An 18819-nucleotide genomic window follows, 5' to 3' on the forward strand; every position below is an offset into this window, starting at 1 on the left:
GGAGAAGTGGGTAAGGGAGGGAGTGGGGTAGCTGTATATAAAGAGATGCAACCTCTGGCGTCGTCAAAAAATATGTACAATTCAAAATTATATCCATACAAAACATGCCACATAGAATAAAAATGATCATTTATTTATCTGCCCTAAAAGGAGCTCTGCTGTACAGATGCGACATCTTAAAAAGTAGGTTAAGTTTAAAAAAACCAACTTCAGCTGTTTCATTTTATTAAATTATAAAGATATGCAGAGAGAGAAAAAACTTAAATTAGGATATTTAAACAAACAAGGTAAGAACAAATCGCAGGCTGAAATCCAGTGAGAGCCAATGTGTTTTCCTTTATATTATGGTCTTCCCTTGAAAACATAAAAATATATATATATATATATATAGCTATATCGCTACATCTGATACTCGTTTTAACATCTAACCTTTAAAGAGAAGTACTCCATAAAATGCTGAGTGCAATTCTTTCTTGGGTAAATATGGGGGATACTGTAGAATATCAATTCATAACATACATTAGGCTATGTAGCCAATTCACAAGCTCTATATATATATATATATATATAACTATATATATATATATATATATATATATATATGTATGTATATATATATATGAACACATTCACTTCTAGAGGGAAGAAATCATTACCGAAAACAAACAAAAACAAACACCAATCATATGAAAACCATCTTCAAAAGTTTTAAGATTTGCCATTTACTGAGTCTAATAATTCCAATTTATTATCTTCTGAAGTTTACAAGCAGTAGCATAAATAAATCAAAGTAGAAACATAGGGAGAACAATATTACATAAATACACAATCGCTATGCACCATTTCACTGCTTTTCCCCTTGAAGTATAATTAAATCAGCACAACTTTCAAACAGTTTCCCCTCGTATACATGTTTCAAATTCACCTCAACCACTCATCTATGTCACTGGTGAAGACAAGAAATCCAGCACACGTTATTTCTTTCATTTTTTGTGTTTTTTTTTGTTGTGTTTTTTTGTCAAACTGTTTGTGGTGGTATAGCAAAAAACGCTAATAGAAAAACACAAATGCAAAAAACACTCTGGTTCATATACATATCAGGATAGTACTTTGTTTCGCGATTTTACATATATTTATATATATACACACATTTAATCTTTCTGATAAAACGATATCCAGTGGTTGATTTGTTTTGATTTTATTTCTCTACAATTTGATTTTTATTGATTAAAAAGGGGCTGGAGTTCTTTGCCCCCCGTTCATATTTACAGTTTGTACATTTTGCATTTTTCCATTATTATTTAATATGAGGTCCTAAGTCAGAGGGAGAAGGAACATAAAAGTAAGCATGGGGCTCAGGAGGCTTCTTTCAAGAAACTCCTTACCGTGAAGACTTTAAAATTCTGTTTTTTGTTTTTAAATTACTTTCCTTAAAAAAATTTAAACAGGAAAAGGAAAGGAAATGCCCTTTTATAGTCTCTCTCTGCCATCGCTTAGAGCCATTCAGAAGGAAGGTGTGTCTGTATTTATGTGTGTGTGCAAGGACCGTGCTACCACTATCAAAACCACAAAACAAGGAGGGAAAAACACACTGGCTTGGCTATGGCAGAGAAAGACTCACTACAGTAAGTTTACAACAGTCAACTAGAACAGAGGAAGAGGCATACTGTAGGAGTATGTTGGGGGATGGTGACATGACACAGCATGGCTGGCAGGGTGATGGTTCTACAGAATGCGAGATCATGCTCTCAAACTCAATAGTAGTCTTGCATCATCAGTTACCTTTCATCAAACTCGGACTTGCCGTTACAAAGGGCCTGAGGTGGTCAGGCGTACAGTCTCAGTTGAGGTTAGCTGAACCATGATCAGAAAGCAAGAGAGGAGGAGGAATTTCAAAGTGCACTCATGATTCAATAGGCTGTGGAACCTGTCATTCACATCATTAGCTTCGCCCTCTGCGACAAGACAAGTCCATTTCTATTGTGCGTTCACACTAAATAATAATCATTTAAAAAAGCATGATTGCTAGATTTAGATTTTTTTGCCAAAGCGTGGAAGAGAACACGAAAAGATCAGCTACATGAGATGCTCAAGATGGTGGGGGTGTGGGGGCAGCTTGTGACACCCGTCACTCGGTGATGCGATCCCATCACCATTAATGCTTCATGATTTATATCCAAAAGTCCTGCTCGTGTAGAGGCTGTATCATAGATAGCAAATGTGGCTCACTACTGTAATTTACTAAAAAGCGAAAACCAACACAAACAAAAATGCATTTATATAGACTGATACGATGAGGAGCAAACCTGCTGCTTAAGTTTCCCTGCTTATCCGAGAAGGCATTCACCATGAGAACATTCCTACCTTCCCCTTTCCACAGTAGCACTTAACAGTTTTTGTACAAAGCAGTCACTTCCCACAAACTCAATGAGGTAGACTGGGGTCAAGCTAACCCACCTTGAACTCCATACAAATAAAACATCTGGTGCCTTTTTTTTTATGAAGCCACAGGTCAATATTATCTCAAATCTTATATTATCTTACATCTCTTCCATCGAAAGATACACAGTTCTGTGCGGAGCCCCTCCAGGATTGTCTTGCTGATATCCTAGTTGATCTTCATCTTCATTGATGACTTGGTGGGAGAGTGTTGTACTGGGGTGAGGGATGGAGGGGGGCAGGCTGGGATGGTGGAAGAAAGACAGACCAACGAGGAGGGAAAAAAAAAGGGGTACAATAGGTCCAAGTGAAGAGTCTTATTAGTTCATCTGAGTAATTGAAATGGCTTTAAAAATCAACGTTCTTCGCTTACTACCCTACAAATGCACTGATATGATGTCTAAAATCAGGGGGCTTTCGGTAGGTGTAAAAAGGATTGATTCCAGCCAGTCAGTCAGTCAGCTAGCTTATTATGGGAGAGCAATAAAGGAAGTAGAGGTGCTTTTGGCAGGCAAGGTTTTTCTGTTATTGGTGGTGGTGCTATAGTTTATTCCATAAGTCATAAAACAGAAAAACAAAATTAAAACAAAACAAAAATTAAAATCTGCTCAAGCATGGCCACCACTGCTGCTGCTTGCACAGACAGGTGGCATCTTCCAAGGGTTTCCTCCCTTCAGGCCTTTGGCTCCTGGGGTGAGAAATGCAAAGTCTTGTCTTTCAGTGAAGGGAGGCGAACCCTTTAAGCCTCCGGCCTTGAGTCTGAGGACAACTTATGAACTGAGTGATGAGCAGGGTCCGACAGGCTTTGGCGCAGGGGTGTGGTGGAGGTTGTGGCAACAGGGGGGGGGCACGCCTCCCTTCCTGACGCTACACCCTGTTAGTTCATCCATTTTCTGCAGTTCCAAGCTCCGCAGTGGCAGGGGATCTTGTGCTGATCGTCCTCAAAGTCAAACTGATAGTCATAGGTCAGCTAGAGTGGGAGGCAGAGGGAAAAGATATTAAGATAATTAAGGCCAATGTTTGCTCGATGCACTGAAGTTAAAATATTGGTCCAAGCCACCTAATTAAAACAGAGGCTCTAAAATGATTGATCGCTCAGTCACTCACCTCCTCGCCCTTGGGAATGCGACGACTGGAGATGATTATGATCTTGTCCTCTTTGTCGAAGGTCACCACCTCAGCAACACAGTTGGGTGCACAAGAGTGGTTCACATAGCTTGAGAAAGACAAGACAAGAGATTATTTACAAGGAGTCATGTAATGTTGCCCTTTGAGACGAGTGAACAGTCTGTCAGACAGGTGGAGGCGCGGACACTCACCGAGCAGGCCCACCAGTAATGGTTGCGTCGATCACATTTTCGTTGTTGATGCGGAACATGTAGATCCCACGGTTCTAGAGAGGAATACCCAACAAAATCAGGGGGAAAGGGGTTATCCACACTCCTCTGCAAATTGAAACATTTTAAAAGACGTCATGGGAAACAAGATCGAACCGGTCTCGTTCATCTAAGTAAACCATCTGAAATCCAATTTGGCAGATCTGAAATCCAATTTTGCTTTTCTATTGCTTGTTTTGTCTTACCGCCTCCTCGTAGACTTTCTCCCGACGGTTGGCCACTTCATTGCGGATGATTGTGCCGATGTATTCAATGACCATGGTGTGTTTCTCCAGGTCTTTGGCGGCGTACAGACCCAGTCCCTGGATGCGTGAGCGAGCCAGATAGACATTTGTTTTCCACTCGGTCTTCAGACGCCGGTACTGCGACGACTTGGAGTGGACAAACTGCTTGCTGTAGGGGGTGTTGGTCTCCCCAGTGAAGGTGCTCTGATAGGCTTTTGACATGCTTGTGCTGTTCAGGGTGTGGGGCCTGCAAATGACAAAAAACGCTCCAGTTAACTCACTTGGTAATACTTAAGCATGGAATAAGAACCTTGATGTAAAAACACACTGGACATTCTGGATTGTTGCTTGTGTAGACTATGCTCCATGTGCCACCAGGGTTCTGATGACTCTTTGCACACTCACCTCTTGCAATGGGACAGGATCTTGGGCTCAGAACGAGCGCAGCCGGTGGGGTTGATCATGAGTGGCAGTTCCATCAGAGGGTGACGGCCATAACGGAACACGTAGTCCTGGCAGTTCTCCACTCCAGGTAGCTGGTTGGCATACACACATACGAAGACTCGTGTTAGATCTTAAGGGCACGCCAGCACCCCGAGACTGCAGCTTTAAGTAAGGAATAAGCATGAACTGTAGTCTTTTACTTACGGATTCAGTGATGCGCATGACTGCGTGTACCCGGAGCCCATACATTTCCTCTCCCTTCAGGTGGTCAGTGAAGAGCTTCAGCATGCCAGCCTCCTCACGCAGCTTGGCCACCCGCTGTACCACTGTACCCCAAAGGTCTGTGGGACAAGATGATCAGATTTCCCCATCAGCCAACTGGCCTTACTGCATTTCCACTCAACTATGCACACAATCATCATTTAAGCTGAGCATATCTTGGCTGCCCCATGTATTCTAGGTTAGGCAAGTTCCCCCAAAAAATATACGAAATCTGCCTACAATATGCAATGCCGACATTCCAACACAATATTCACAACAGCCCAGTGATTTAAAGTCAAAAGGCAACTATACTAGTACAATACGTTTAACAGAAGACAGTACATACCATCAGGGCTGCTGTTGTTAAAGTGCAGATCCTCCTGACCTCGCTCCAACACCCGCACCTCAAACACCGGCCTGCCGTCGGTTTCACTGATGCGGCAGCGGTACCGGCAGCGCTTGTTAGGAACCCGTGTGCTCCAGTAGATGCGCGTGACGTCATAGCCCACCGGGAAGATGGCGGTGGCCGAGTGGAAGATGGCCATCTGCGAGGGCAGCAGCTGGCCCACGGCGTGGAAGATGAGGCCGCCCACGCGGAACATGTAGATGCGGTCGCCACGCTGCAGGATGCTGGCGATCTGCTTCACCTCGTCCCGTTCGATGTAGACGCGGCGGTAGACGGCGAAGGTGCTCAGCTCCTCCTCGCTGGGGCCCTTCAGCTTGTGCTGCGTACACAGCATGGTCTTGTCCTTGAAGAACATGCAGCGGGCGCGGATGGCGCAGGCAAAGTGGTAGACGTTGGGGCAGCGCAGGCGGTTGCAGCTGTTGGTGGCGCCAGTCTTCTGGCAGTAGGCACAGCGGGTGCGCAGGCCCCGGCGCAGGGCCACTTCCACGTTCATGAGTGCGCCGCCCTGCGTCTCGTACACCTCAGTGGACCACAGCGCACAGTTCAGGTGCACCCACAGATCCACGTCGATGTTGAGCAACCGGGCAGGGCCGTCGGTGGAACCGTCGCCCTCCTCGTGGCAGAAGCAGCACTTGCGCTTATCACGCGGCAGCTTGTTGGGCCGCAGCGTGATCTGCAGGCGCTCCATCAGCTCCGAGACCTCCCGGCTGTTCTCCTTCTTGGAACCGCCCTTGCGGATGGTGATGACCACCTGCAGCCGCTTCCAGCGCAGGCCCTTCCACTTCTTAATCTTTGGCTTGATCTCCAGATCGTCGCCAGACAGCGGCCGGCTGCGCTGCTTGATCAGTTTGGGAGACAGAGTCAGGCTGAAGGAGATATGGGACTGTATGGGAGTGGCCAATGGTTCCTGCTTGGGGACAGGAGAGGTTAAAGCAGCAGGGGCCTCGTCCCCACTCGGAGCAGCGGGAGGCTGGTCAGGGGGGAGGATTGGCTCCTGCTCAGGCTCGATTTTAATTTTAATGAGGGTTCCAGCCGGGCTCATAGGAGCTGGTGACGGGGATCTGGGTTGGGCAGGAGGCCCCGTTTCAGCAGGAGCATCCACAGGCGGGGCAGAAGCTGCCTCTGGATCCGCGTCAGAGGTCGTCTCTGGGGCAGGGGTAGGGGCAACAGCAGGGGCAGGAACAGGAAGAGGTGGCGTTGGCGGCGGTGGTGGAGAGGGAGATGGGGGAGGAGATTCCTCAATAGGGAAGACGGGGAGGTGACGCACATCCAGGTCAGACACGTTGGTGGTGTAACAGTGCTGGGCTGGTCTCTCCTCCTCCTCAGAGCACTCCTAAAGGAGACGGACGGAACACGTGAAAGTAAATACCTTAATTGTAGTTGGTGGAACGAACTGCCTAGCATTACCAGAGCAGGGGCATCCCTCTCTACCTTCAAGAAGCTTTTGAAGAACCAACTCTTCAGAGGGCGCCTCCCTTCCTAAACTGCCAATATGAGTTGTGCTTAACTTGCACTTACAGCAGTTACATTCCTGCACTTTTTCTTTTCAATTTAGTTTTTTAAATTTCTTATGTAAAGTAGTATTTATTTTAACATCATGGTTCTAATGCTCGTAGCTTGACTGATCTCTCCCTTGTACGTCGCTTTGGACAAAAGCATCTGCTAAATAACTAAATGCAAATGTAAATTCTGTTACAGATTCTACTACTGGTACATCTGCAGGAGCTCCAAACTACCACTGCTACTTCTACCGCTCCTTGACATTTTCAATGAAACTCACCTGTTTGATGAGAGCCAGGATGTCTATTTGCTTCTTCAGAGTGCACCCAGGCAGAGTTACGTCATACTGCCTCACCCACTCTGCATCCGAGTCTCCATCCACAGCGCCAGGCTTCAAACACAGGGCTCCTGAAATGTGTAATTCAGTTTGAAATTCTTCATTTGATGTTGGTAGGACAAGCCAGAACCCCCACACAAATCACCACGTCACAATTTTGAATAGCCGCCCCAGGAGTTCACATACCCTTGGAGCAGGGTTTTACATTAGGCAATGTTAGGCAATGTTGGCCAATGTTGGTGCAGACAAACCAGACAAGCAAAAAAAGGGTACGGTTTACTCGCATAATCAAAGTAATTTGTAAGATGAGCACTAATTTAAAAACAATTATTCATGAATGTTCTCAGTTTAAATTAGTTTATCAATATGAACCTCTTTAAATCTGGATATACGAGCACACAAATGGACCATCAAACAGGTATGACAATAGATACAAGCCCCGAGAAGGACAAAAATAATGGAAACAGTCTACATAGGTATTCTTTTAATAACACCAAACAGGAACGTTATGATGCTTGCTTAAGAAAACACAGTATCTACTAAAACACTCCTATACAAGACAGTGATGTGGGAGGAACAAGGACGTGGATTCAATTACCTGGATTAGAGGGATCTGGACCTTTTCCGGGTCCAGCTCCTCCAGCTCTACCTGGGCTTTGGGGGAAAGTCACCTCATAGGAGCTTGGAATCCGCATATGTAGAAGCTGGGCCACAGCCACCATGACCGTATTCAGATTCTGTGCAGAGAAAGGTTACAGTGAGAACAGGTGATTTAGCTGCTGCCAAACTGAGAATATAGTAGCCAAACTGAGAATATAGTAGCCAAACTGAGAATATAGTAGCCAAACTGAGAATATAATAGCGAAACTGATAATACAGTAGCCAAACTGAGAATATAATAACCCTGAGAAGTTCTGTACCTTGGCTGCAGCAGCAGACAGTGTGAATGTGACAGACACCTCGTTGTTCTTAGCTTTGTCCCATGGACCAGTTGCAGAGACCACCTTCCCATCCACCACCTCAAATGGCTTTGATTCTGGAAAAACTATGCAGAAACCCAACAGATTTAATTACATGCAGATCAGCCAGCTAATGCAAAGAAACTATATATTAGAGCAATACATTTGTTTTAAGCACAGACTGATCTGATGTTTCCAGACGTACTAGGGATGGCAGCACGAGGTATGATTGGGATGGTTGGGGAAATCGCCCTCTCATTCTCCTCCTCTTTGGGCTCCAGCAGGGGAAACCTCGGGATGTCTTCGCCTATCTGACTCTCAGGGGAAGATGCCGGAACTATGCCATCAAAGGCATCACTGTCGTCATCACTCTCCATTCTGGGGAAAGAAAAACAAGCATGCCCTTTTAGATTCAGAGGCAGAACGTATTGCACACAAAAGAGAATACTTCTCCGTGGAATTCAAACAACATGAATTTCGGTCTGTGCTGTACCGGATGTCCTCATTCTGGTTGTGAGGTGGAGTGGGCAGGGCTGCGAGGATGTCAACACTCTTCACTTCTTCAGCCACGGAATCTAAAGAGCAAAATAAAATCACTAAATCACACCATGGTCACCATTAGATAATCTTCACTGAAATACAAAAATCGTGCGTAGCCTTATCTTTACCTATAGTGTTTTCAGATGCTTCTGCCTCCTTCTTATCCTCAGACAGCTCCTCTACGGCAGTCACACCGTTCAGCAGCTTGTGCTGCACAGAGGGTGGTGGAGTAGGGGGCAAGGATGATGGTGGTGTTGGTGGGTTACTGAGGTTATTCTACAGAGATCAGACAATTGGCATAAAAAAAATTTGCATCAATAAAAAAAGCCCAGAGAGTCCTTACCAACAAGACGAAAATCACTGAGTACTTGCAGCTAGGTCATACCTTGGTAAGAAGCTGAGAATAATAATCAGGGATGTTGTCAAGCACAGCATTCCCAAAGCCACCCTTCAATTGGGCCTTGCCATTGGCTGGGCTGCTGCCAAAAGGGGCAAACAAATCCAGGCTGGCCGTTATGGCGGGCTCCATCAGGGGGAGGAGAGAGAGGCCCTGGATTTAGAGAGGAAAGCACCACAGGATACAAAGTCATCATAAACGTAATTTCTTTGCTGTTTAGCACTTTGAGTTCCATTGTTTTGTATGAAAGGTGCAATACAAATACAGTTATTATTATTATTATTATTATTATTATTAATAATAATATAAATACAGAAAGGCAAATATAAATTTCAATATTTTCAAACAATGAAATGCATTTCCATGTCTTTTACACTGATGGGTTGAAAGTCCAACTCACCTGCTTCAGTTGTTTCATCAGAGCCTCTGTGCTTTTTCCAACTTCTTCCTTTTTCGTCTTCTTCCTCGCGTTTGGACCACGTTCCCCAGCTTTATTAGTACGCTTGGCCTTGACGACAGGAGGCCTCTTTGTTATAGACTGAAGGTCCTGTAAAGAAACAGTAGTGGTCAAAATCTGCATCCTGGATGGTGATAAAGAAGTTATAAACAAAACAAAAAATCGGAGTGTGTAGCTTTCCCATACCTCCATGTTGCGTGGTGTCCCCTGAAGCTTCTGCTCCAGCAAGGCCAGTTTGCTGTTGATATGTCCATTGATCTCATTGTGGATGCCTTCAGAGGGTCTCTGGGCGGCAAGCTGCAGGTTCTTGGTTCTCAGGAGCTTCTGCAGTAGTTGTTGACCCGTTTCGGATCTGGGCATGTGGGATCCAGGGTCTCCTGAAGCATTAAGGTACCCACTGACGGGCTCACCAGATGCCTCTCGCTTGACGATCCCAGTGTGGGCTACACCACCCCCATCTGCGTCACACTGCACCTCCTTTGGCTCTTGTTTGATGTTCTGAAGAGTCATCTTGCAGAGAACTCCTTCACTCGACCCGGGGTTCTGCTGTGCGACACCGTCCATAGGATGGGCTCCTGTTCGGAGCAGCTGAGGGTTCTGCCCAAAATGAGGGGAAGGCCCGTTCAGCGGGGTGGTTAGTCTTACCTCACCACCAGAACCATGGAGCTCTGACTTGAGACCTGACGCTGTTCTTAAAGGGGAGGCTGATGCTATGTTTGGATTGAATGGACTGTTTTTCCCAGCCCCACCATCCACTCTGGCCGGTGAGGAGAGGTTAGACAGAGAGGGAGTGCCCGGGTTTGATCTTATTCTTGCGGGGCTTGCATCAGATTCTTGTTTCTGTCCAGTGGAACCTGCCGGTGAGCCTGCGTGAGAAGGTGATGCGTGGAACGGACTCATGGCTGTGGCCATCTGTTGTTGCTGGGGATGCTGCTGATATTGCTGGCCCTGGGCAGGAGAAGTTTGGCGCATGAGAAGGGCCTGGCGTTGCTGGGCTGAGGGGTCTCCAGGAGAGCCCACGCCAAGGGCCTGATGGGGAGACATGGGTCTGACCATACGGCCCTGAAGAGAGGCTCGAACCTGTCCCATCATAGCCCGAGGCAAAGGGACCTGGCCTCTCATCATCTGTTGCTGTTGGGCCTGCTGCTGTTGTTGGATCATCTGTTGTTGCTGAACAGTGAGTCCATACTGAGGAGTGGCCCCTTGCTGTGTAGGTTGCTGTTGTTGCATGAGACCCTGCTGGAACTGCTGGCCTACACCTGCAGGCTGGCCCATCACCCCTGGTTGCTGAGGTGATCCTACCAACCCTGGTTTCCCTGGTATACCATAGTGAAGCTGTTGCTGACCTTCAAGGCCAGGCATTCGAGGCCCAACTTGCTGCACCTGGCCTTGCATGGCTTGAGGGTGCATCTGTCCTTGGACCTGTCCCTGGGCTGCAGACATCCTCATCATCTGGCCCTGCCGCTGAGCAATCATCTGGTGAATGTGCTGGATTTGCTGTTGGGGTGTCAGGTGACGCAGCTGAGGGTTTTGGGCAATGATGGCCTGGATGTTAATAGGCGTTCTTATTTGTCCAGTGGGAGCTACAGGCCTCTGGCCCATCATTTGCTGTTGGCCCCGCATCATCTGCTGCTGGACTAGCAGGGCTTGCTGCTGCACATTAGGATGAGCGGCCATTCCTGGCTGAGTTTGACCTTGGTGGATCTGTACCATGGGATTCTGTAACTGCACCGTTCCATCAGGCTGCTGGGTGACGGCATCCTGTGGCTGCTGCATGATATTCTGGCCAACCTGCTGCTGCTGCTGCTGCTGCTGCTGCTGTTGCTGTTGCTGTTGCTGTTGCTGCGCTTGTTGTTGGGCAATGAAACACATTTGTTGGCCTTCCTGCTTGATGGGGACCAACTCAGGCCTCTCAGTGTTAACGGAGGGTTGCCTCTGAAGAGAGAGCTGTACCTGTTGGGTAACACCTTGCTGGTTGCTTACAAAACCTTGCTGCTGCTGAAGCCCAGATGTTGCAGGGCTTTGAGACATCTGCTGCTGTGGTACCTGCTGTTGCTGCTGGCCCACATAATTAGGAGTTTGCTGCTGTTGTGCTCCAGCTCCTCCAGGATGTCCTTGCTGCATCTGGCCAGGTAATGAAGGTCCCATCTGTTGAGATGAGGTTTTAGGACTCAGAATGCCTCCCTCTTTGGCTGTTGAAGACTGAGGGTCTTGGGTATGCACAGGCATTCCTTGCGGTAAACCCTCTGTGGCCCCTGGTATTTGGGAGGGCTGGGCATTTGCAGATGGAGGCGTTCCTGCCACTCTCTGGGGTTCTGACGGGCTCAGTGGTGTTTGTAGTCTCTGCTGTGACGCTTGCTGCTGCTGCTGTTGTTGTTGTTGTTGCTGCTGTTGTTGTTGTTGTTGTTGCTGCTGTAGCTGCATAAGGTTCTTTTGCTGCTGCTGCTGAGAGAGGAGCATACGCTGTGCCAAGATATTCTGTTGCTGCTGAGGTGTCAGCTGACCCTGCGGGCCTGCGAGAGCCATCTGGGGTCCGACTGGTCCCTGCTGGCCCATCATCCCCTGTGGCCTCTGCTGCACCATCTGATTTCCCACCATTCCTTGTTGACCGGCCATCATGTTCTGAACCTGTGGCATCGGCTGGCCCACAAGGCTCTGCTGTGGCTGAGAGACCACCTGGTTGGTTGCCATCATGCCCTGAGGAGTCTGCATTAGACCTGGCTGATTCTGTTGGTTAGCCATCAGTCCTTGCTGCATGTTGGGAGGGGTTTGAGCCATTAGTGGATTGGCCATCATTCCTTGTGCTTGTGGAACCAAACCACCCTGTTGCTGGGCGATCATCCCAGGCTGGTGACTCTGAGGTGGCATTTGCTGCTGTCCCATCATCATCTGCTGCTGTTGCTGCTGCTGCTGCTGCTGCTGCAGCTTCTGGACCATCTGCATCCTTTGCTGAAGCTGACGCTCATGTAAAAGCCTTGGGTCAGCCCCCTGAAAACCTGGAGCCTGAGGGAAGAACCCGCCGGGGGCACCAGGCTGAGCAGCTCCCAGGGCTCCAGGGTGAGGTGGCTGGGCGCCCATGAAAGGCTGTCCCTGCGGCATTCTCACAGGCATACCTCCTTGGGGAACATATCCAGGTGGTTGGCCCATCATTGGTGTTCCTTGCTGGCCCATCATGACTTGCCCTGGCATCTTGGAGAGGGGCTGTGGAGTTTGGGTAGATGGCCCCGCAGGCAGCAATCCAGAACCTTGCTGGTGCTGCTGCTGCTTGCTTCGATACTCCGCAATCAGGTTAGTGTGTTCCTTCTGCTGTTTTCTCACCTGCGACGGAAGAAATTGAAATGAACATGTTAAAGCCATCTGTTTTTCTACCACACCCATGATCATTACAGTTCAAATACATGAACTCGCATTTCCAAACCTGGTCAAGCTGTTTCTGGATCTTGCTTTGTTCTTCAGTGACAAGCTTGAGCTTCTCTGCGTCGGCCTCTGCAAATTCACGGCCAGCCTTCTTCGCTGTGCGCTGCTTGGCACACAAGGCTTTACGGGATTTCCTGTGTGCCCCGATCTGTTCCTCAAGGAACTTCAGCTGCATCTGCAGAAGTTGCTGAGTGTGCAAGAGCCACTCTTCATACTGGTGCTGCTCTGTATCATCTAAGCACCAAAGTCCAGATAGGATGGTCAGAGCAAAAGAAAGAAAAAAAGAAATCAGATAGTTTAACACCAAGTCTAAGACAGCACTTTCTAATTGTATCTCTTAGTCAAATATCTATGTCTATAACTCATTCATATTTCCAGCTCCTCTGCATTTAAATGACACACAATCAAATAATTTAGATAACAATTATTAACAAGATTAACATACTTATGATGCCCTGCACAAACTGTGGAGGATTGGGTCTGGATTGAGCCTGGTCAGTTCCATCACCCTCCTGAGAAAACAATGAGTCAAAGAAGAATTTACTCAGGCTGTTCCCCCCCACTTTCCCCAAAATAATATATTTAATGAACGGGTAAAACAATACCTTGGATGATCCAGCTGGAAAGTGCCCTTGTGGGTCTCCACCGCCTGTAGCTGATGCCAACCTTTGGGCCAGGAGAGATACTTGTTGCCTGGGTGAACAGATGGCACAATTAATATCACAGTCAGTGTTAACCACTTCTGAAGTAAGCCTGAGTAAGAAAGAAAGGACTCATGTACCTATTGATCCCAGGAGCACCACCCATGGGGTCTTGAGCCAACACCCTCTTGATGCCTTTCAGCGCCACCATCTTTGCTTTAGCAATGGGGTCCATGATGTCATCGGTCACCAATCTGTCAAGATCTACTCAAAGACATTCAACATAAAAAAAAAAGTGTCATGTCATATTTTACCAGACAAAACTAATATCAATCAAAATATCGAATAAGGAAAGGCAACTACCTTTGTCTGGGAAGAAGTTATTGGCCACAGTGGGTTTGACCATTTGTTGAGGTTGTGGAGCCTGTTGTGGATTAAGTCCTGGCCCTACCCTTATCATGCCCTGTTGTGGTGTCATGCCCATATGGGATTGTTGAGGTGGCATCGGTGTTCCCATTAATCTGTGCTGGTGCTGCTGCTGCTGTTGGGGTGACATAATATGTGGTCTTGGCACCATGCCTGGCTGACCAATTAGTCCCTGGGGACGTTGATGAGGGGGGAGCATTATCTGACTAGCCCCGTGAGGAGGTTGTTGTTGTTGTTGTTGTTGTTGTGGGTGGAGAGCAGCCCCCATTCCTCCTTGCTGGAGGGCATTAAGTTGCTGCTGTTGCTGTTGTTTCTGGAGCTCTTTCTTTTCATGCTCAAGCAGATCCTGTATTAGTAGGGGCAGTTCACTGGCTTCAAGGGAGCTCTCCACTTTGTCAAGATCCACCGCTGGCGAGTGCTGTCCCCCTCCATCAGGTAGCCCTAGATGGTCCTCACCGAGGTCTGGGTGTGGTGTTGCTGGCGGATATGACAATGAATCAGCCTGACTGGAAAGCGGAAAGGGCATCCCTCCCAAACGCACTGTGCTGAGTGAAGCAGTTTGGTTCTCTCCACCCGCTTGTTTAGTTGTTGAACCTGATCCTCCCAGCAGCATTGAGACAGCTTCACCCATCTCATCTTTGACAACAGCAGGATTTTGCTGCTCCTTAAACTCAGACAAACTTTCAGCAGTGAAGCCTTTGTCTTCTAGCTTTATGTTTGCAATTCTTGAAGCATCAGGGCCCTCATTTGATGAACGGGGTTGTGAACTATTCGAGGAGGTAGAGCTCTCAGCTTTGGGAGTCCGGACATTTTCAGAGGTTGGCATAGCTGTATCTGGCCCAGCCAAACCAGCCTTTGGTTTTTCTTCCACCTTGATGTCAGCGTTAGCAGATGTTGGTCCTTCCCCTTCTGCTTCCACCAAGCGCAACTGATCAGAAAAGACATCCTTTGGGTCACCCTGATCGAGCTCCGGGTCGGTGTAGGCAAGCAAGTCAAACTCATCACTGTTAAGCAAATCGTCCAAATGTGGATCCGCCGTCTCAAGGTTATCCAGATTACCCAAGTCATCGTCCCCCTTGTCAGGATCCAAGTCCAGAGTACCCAGGTCATCTTCATCCTCCACTCCTGCGGCATCCCCTAGTCCTTTCGGAGCAAAGGGATCTTCCAGGACTGGAAGATCGACGTTTTCCACTGGGGCAGTTGGCTGTGCTCCTACACCACCTGATGGTGCAACTTGCTGAGGATTCTGTTGAGTGTTGGGGTTGGCAGTGGGCATCTGGGATTTAACCTGCGACTGCTGTTGAAGGTCAGTCGCCTGCTGTTGAGACAGTAGTAATCCCAAACCACCTTGCTGCTGTAGCCCTTTTCTCATGCCATCTGCTTGTGTTTGAGCCATGGACTGCTGTACCATTTGAGGAGTCATAGCCTGATGGGGTAAAAAGTGCCTTGGGCGTTGCTGACCTCCCCTTGGCAAGAACTGGGGTCCAAGTGGCATTCTTTGGGCATTATGCCTCAGCTCTATGAATTGAGGTGGCGGGCCGGAAACACAAGTCTGCATAGGCTCGCCCCCAGCTCCAGGGAGCATTCCCATAGGGTTGGGCATACTCTGCATCCCTTGCATGGCCAGTGGATTATTGACCGGGCCACCCAGCTGATGTCTGGCTCCTAACGCTTCCATCCCAGATGGATGAGGGAACCTCCGAGCACCTGCAGCTTGACCTTGCCAATGAGGTGGGAATGGTGGCCGAGGGAACCCTCCCTGTGGATTTCCAGGTCCCTGTTGTCTATAGTAGAAGATAATTCAAACATTGTACACATTAGAGACGATTTAAAAAAAAATCTTAATTGCAGATACACAATTAAGTGAGTCCATATCGATTCTTGTAATTGTACGATCGATCGTTGACTCTGTACCATTGGTCAGTGAATTCATTTATATTTGATGTAGTCAAGGAACACAGATTGCAAGGGGTGGGATAATGCCCCTTTCTGCAGACCAAATTAAGGCAATGCTCCATTCATGACTATGGGAATGTCAGGATTACACAAAATAATGACAAGGTAAACCAGAGCAGTTCAGACAGACCGCATGTCAGTAAGTGTCAAAGAAATGTAAATCCAGAACACTTCAGAGGAATGGAAAGCGGGGTGGAATGAGACACAAGCTAAATATACTATGGGAATGTGTGGTTGCTATTCTGAAAGATTGCAAAAGTGTGTGGGGGAATAAAAAACAAGGAACATGGATAGCCTACAGGGTCAATGCTCTAGGCTATAAAAACACAGAGCAACTGGCATACCTCTGATGACAGTCTGTGTTATGCATAGTCTGCACCAGTCAGTCAAGTAATTTCATTGGTAAGTAGGACACAACACAGTGTATAAAGACTTATTTCCTGATACAGGCCTTAGCATTACATTTGTCACACTGATAGCTTCCTGTCGGTGTGTCACTGTGGTGTCAACTTGACTACGCCATCATTCTGATCAAGCCAAAAAATTATGCGCAAAATGCTAAAATGACCCAGTTTTCAATTCCTCAGAAATGGCCTAGTTGCACTGTGGTTATATTCATGAGAAGGTTAAATAACTGACTTCAACACAGGAAATCCATCTCAGCATGCCTCTATCAACTTATTTTATGCTTACACAGCTAAAGTTTCCATGTTTCCCTGGACTGGACTTCGACAACCACCCATGCCAACGTGGCAGTGGGGCGTCATATACAGGGGTCAGTGCGGGGTCATATGCAGTATGTTAAGATGGATATTAAATGAATGTACATACCTGAGAGCATTAGGGTCCATCATTACAGGTGTCCCAGGTGGCCCTGGTCGACCATCCATGGGTCCCACAGGGAGGGGGAGCTTCCCAGCAGCTGCTGCTTGAGCAGCTGCCGCAGCTACTGCTGCTCGGTCCTAAAGCCAGCAAGACACACAAACACATGAGAAACACATGTGGGCCAGGGCCACATGACCGGACAACTGGAAAAATATTTCTGAAGAGAACCATTTTTAAGCACATAGATAGACGTGCATAAACAGTTATTAAGATGTGACAATCAGCTCTGGAGTGGCATGTACCTGAGGGTATGGTGGTGGGGGCCGTTGACTTTTGTCTTGTTGGTATGCTGCCATGTCTCCACCAGGCCAACCTTGGACAGCAGCACTTGCTGCTGCCGCCTCCTTCTCTTGACGAGAGTTTCTTTGCATCTTCTGTCTGATCAAGAACTCCCGCAGCTTCTGTTTCTCGGGAAAAGACTTATTAGAGATCATAGAGAAAGGCAATTAAAAGAATATTCAAATCAGTTACAATGAAGGTGTACCTGTTTGTTCTTGTCCATCTCTGAGGGATTCAAGCCAATGAAGGCCGGGTCCTGACCAACTGCCATATCCGGTATGTCCTGTTGGATTTGCATGGCCTGGACCTGGGACGCATCAGGCGGTCGCACAGATGTGGGATCCTGGGCCCCAGGTGGCAGTGACATCCTGGGGTGGAAGTCTGAACCCATCGGATGAGGCTGCTGGAGCTGCTGGAGCTGCTGAAGCTGTGCCTGGGGAGGCTGAGATTCCCCAAATGGAATGCGCACCTGCTGCTGGCTCATCGGATGGCCCCCGACACCAGGGTTTCGACTGAAAGCTGGCAGCCCAGGGGGCTTCCCAGAGAGGGGATCCCCCATCGAGGGAGAGCAGGGGGGCATGGGTGACTGCTGGTTTGGATGAGGAGACCCGAGGGAGGGGCGAGGAGGTTTGTGCAGAGTGGCAAATGGGTCTCTGGATTGGGGGCGTGAGGGTGGCCTTGAGTAAGGATCGGGGGACTGGAAACGAGGTGTAGCAGGCGACTGAACTGAAAAAGCGTCATTGGACAGGGCACCGGGAGTGAGGGGCGACTGGGAGCTGCCCTGAGACTGTGGGCTGGAGGGCACTCTTGAGTGCGACTCCTGCTGGGGCATGGGTAACCTCTGGGGCAGTGGGGAGCAGCTGTCCCCAGACTGAGGCCGCGGAGTGAGGGGTGGCTGAGCGTTAGGGTCTGAGAACGAGGCAGAAGGAGACTGCCGGTAGCCTTCTGACGGGTGATTGGGAGAGGCGCCGGGGGGGAGAAGCCCACCAGACGCACTCCCACCGTCTCCCTGGTGCATCCGAGGGGTCAATGGAGCCTTGAACAGTCCGTCTCCTGAGTCCAACATTCCAGCAGGGGAGCCCGTGCCCATATCTTGGCGCCCAGTGGAGGAGGAGCGTGGAGAAGGGACGCTCATATCAGCCCTATACTGACCGACCCCGGCTGGTGAGGAGGGCACTGATGAAGACGAGGGGGATGAGCCGTATTCCTGACGAGCCACTGCCTGCTGATTGCGGAACGGGTCGACATAGTGGGTGTTGTGAGGAGGGGAGAAGAGGGGGGAGTCCCCCAGGCCAGTCGGCCGGGCTCGGGGACTTTCAGGTGGGCATAAGGGTTCCTGAGAGGCTGGTTGGGGCTGAGGCATGTGGCCTTGCTGCTGGGGTCTGAAGAATGGGTCAACCTGCTGAGCCTTCCGCAGGTTGCCAGGGTTTCCTGGCTGCATGTCGAGAGGGCCAAGGCTGGTTGGCCGTCCCTGAGGAGGAGGGCCCTGGGAGCCAGGGTGAGGGTAACCTGAGGAAGAAGCCTGCAGAGGGCTGGCGGAAGCCTGTGAGAAGGGGGTGGAGGGGTGAGAGTGTGGATGAGGGGATTGAGGAGGCAGCTTGGCAAAGGGGTCCATCCGGGCATCTGCAGCAGAACCTGGGGTCTTCAAGGGACCGTCAGGAAAAAAGGTGGAGGATGAGGCAGAGTCCGGGCCAAAGGGAAACGGGCTCTCAGCAGAACTGGGCTGAGACGTGGAGGCTGAACCAGATGGCGGAGGGATCTGAAGGTGTAGGTTTGGTCGTTCCCCTTTAACCCGAACACCTCCTTCTGTCTTAATGGTCCTGCACACCTGACTCTCTGCCTGCTTTAAAGGGG

The 18819-nt window shown here is 48.7% G+C and overlaps 1 protein-coding gene across 2 annotated transcripts in view; it reads right to left on the bottom strand.

Annotated features, from left to right (window-relative positions):
* Positions 1–646: 646 nt before the first annotated feature.
* kmt2d (lysine (K)-specific methyltransferase 2D) overlaps positions 647–18819 on the bottom strand; it is a 37683-nt gene continuing 19510 nt past the window's right edge. The window contains exons 32-55 of one of the 2 annotated variants that reach the window (XM_080832891.1): positions 17171–18808; positions 16929–17087; positions 16633–16763; positions 13783–15629; positions 13560–13683; positions 13384–13471; positions 13224–13290; positions 12780–13012; positions 9548–12679; positions 9305–9451; positions 8893–9057; positions 8636–8717; positions 8461–8542; positions 8173–8345; positions 7929–8053; positions 7607–7745; positions 6952–7079; positions 5112–6504; positions 4709–4845; positions 4466–4596; positions 4022–4307; positions 3759–3832; positions 3547–3655; positions 647–3409 (exon numbers count right to left, since the gene is read on the bottom strand). In XM_080832891.1, coding sequence (XP_080689017.1) covers positions 3317–3409; positions 3547–3655; positions 3759–3832; positions 4022–4307; positions 4466–4596; positions 4709–4845; positions 5112–6504; positions 6952–7079; positions 7607–7745; positions 7929–8053; positions 8173–8345; positions 8461–8542; positions 8636–8717; positions 8893–9057; positions 9305–9451; positions 9548–12679; positions 12780–13012; positions 13224–13290; positions 13384–13471; positions 13560–13683; positions 13783–15629; positions 16633–16763; positions 16929–17087; positions 17171–18808 — 10683 coding nt within the window. In that variant the 3' untranslated portion in view covers positions 647–3316. Of the gene's footprint in view, positions 3410–3546; positions 3656–3758; positions 3833–4021; positions 4308–4465; positions 4597–4708; positions 4846–5111; positions 6505–6951; positions 7080–7606; positions 7746–7928; positions 8054–8172; positions 8346–8460; positions 8543–8635; positions 8784–8892; positions 9058–9304; positions 9452–9547; positions 12680–12779; positions 13013–13223; positions 13291–13383; positions 13472–13559; positions 13684–13782; positions 15630–16632; positions 16764–16928; positions 17088–17170; positions 18809–18819 lie in introns of both variants that reach the window. The other variant, XM_080832890.1, reaches the window with a different exon arrangement.

Source organism: Sprattus sprattus, assembly GCF_963457725.1.
Source record: "Sprattus sprattus genome assembly, chromosome: 2".
In the NCBI taxonomy this organism is placed as follows: Eukaryota; Metazoa; Chordata; class Actinopteri; order Clupeiformes; family Clupeidae; genus Sprattus; species Sprattus sprattus.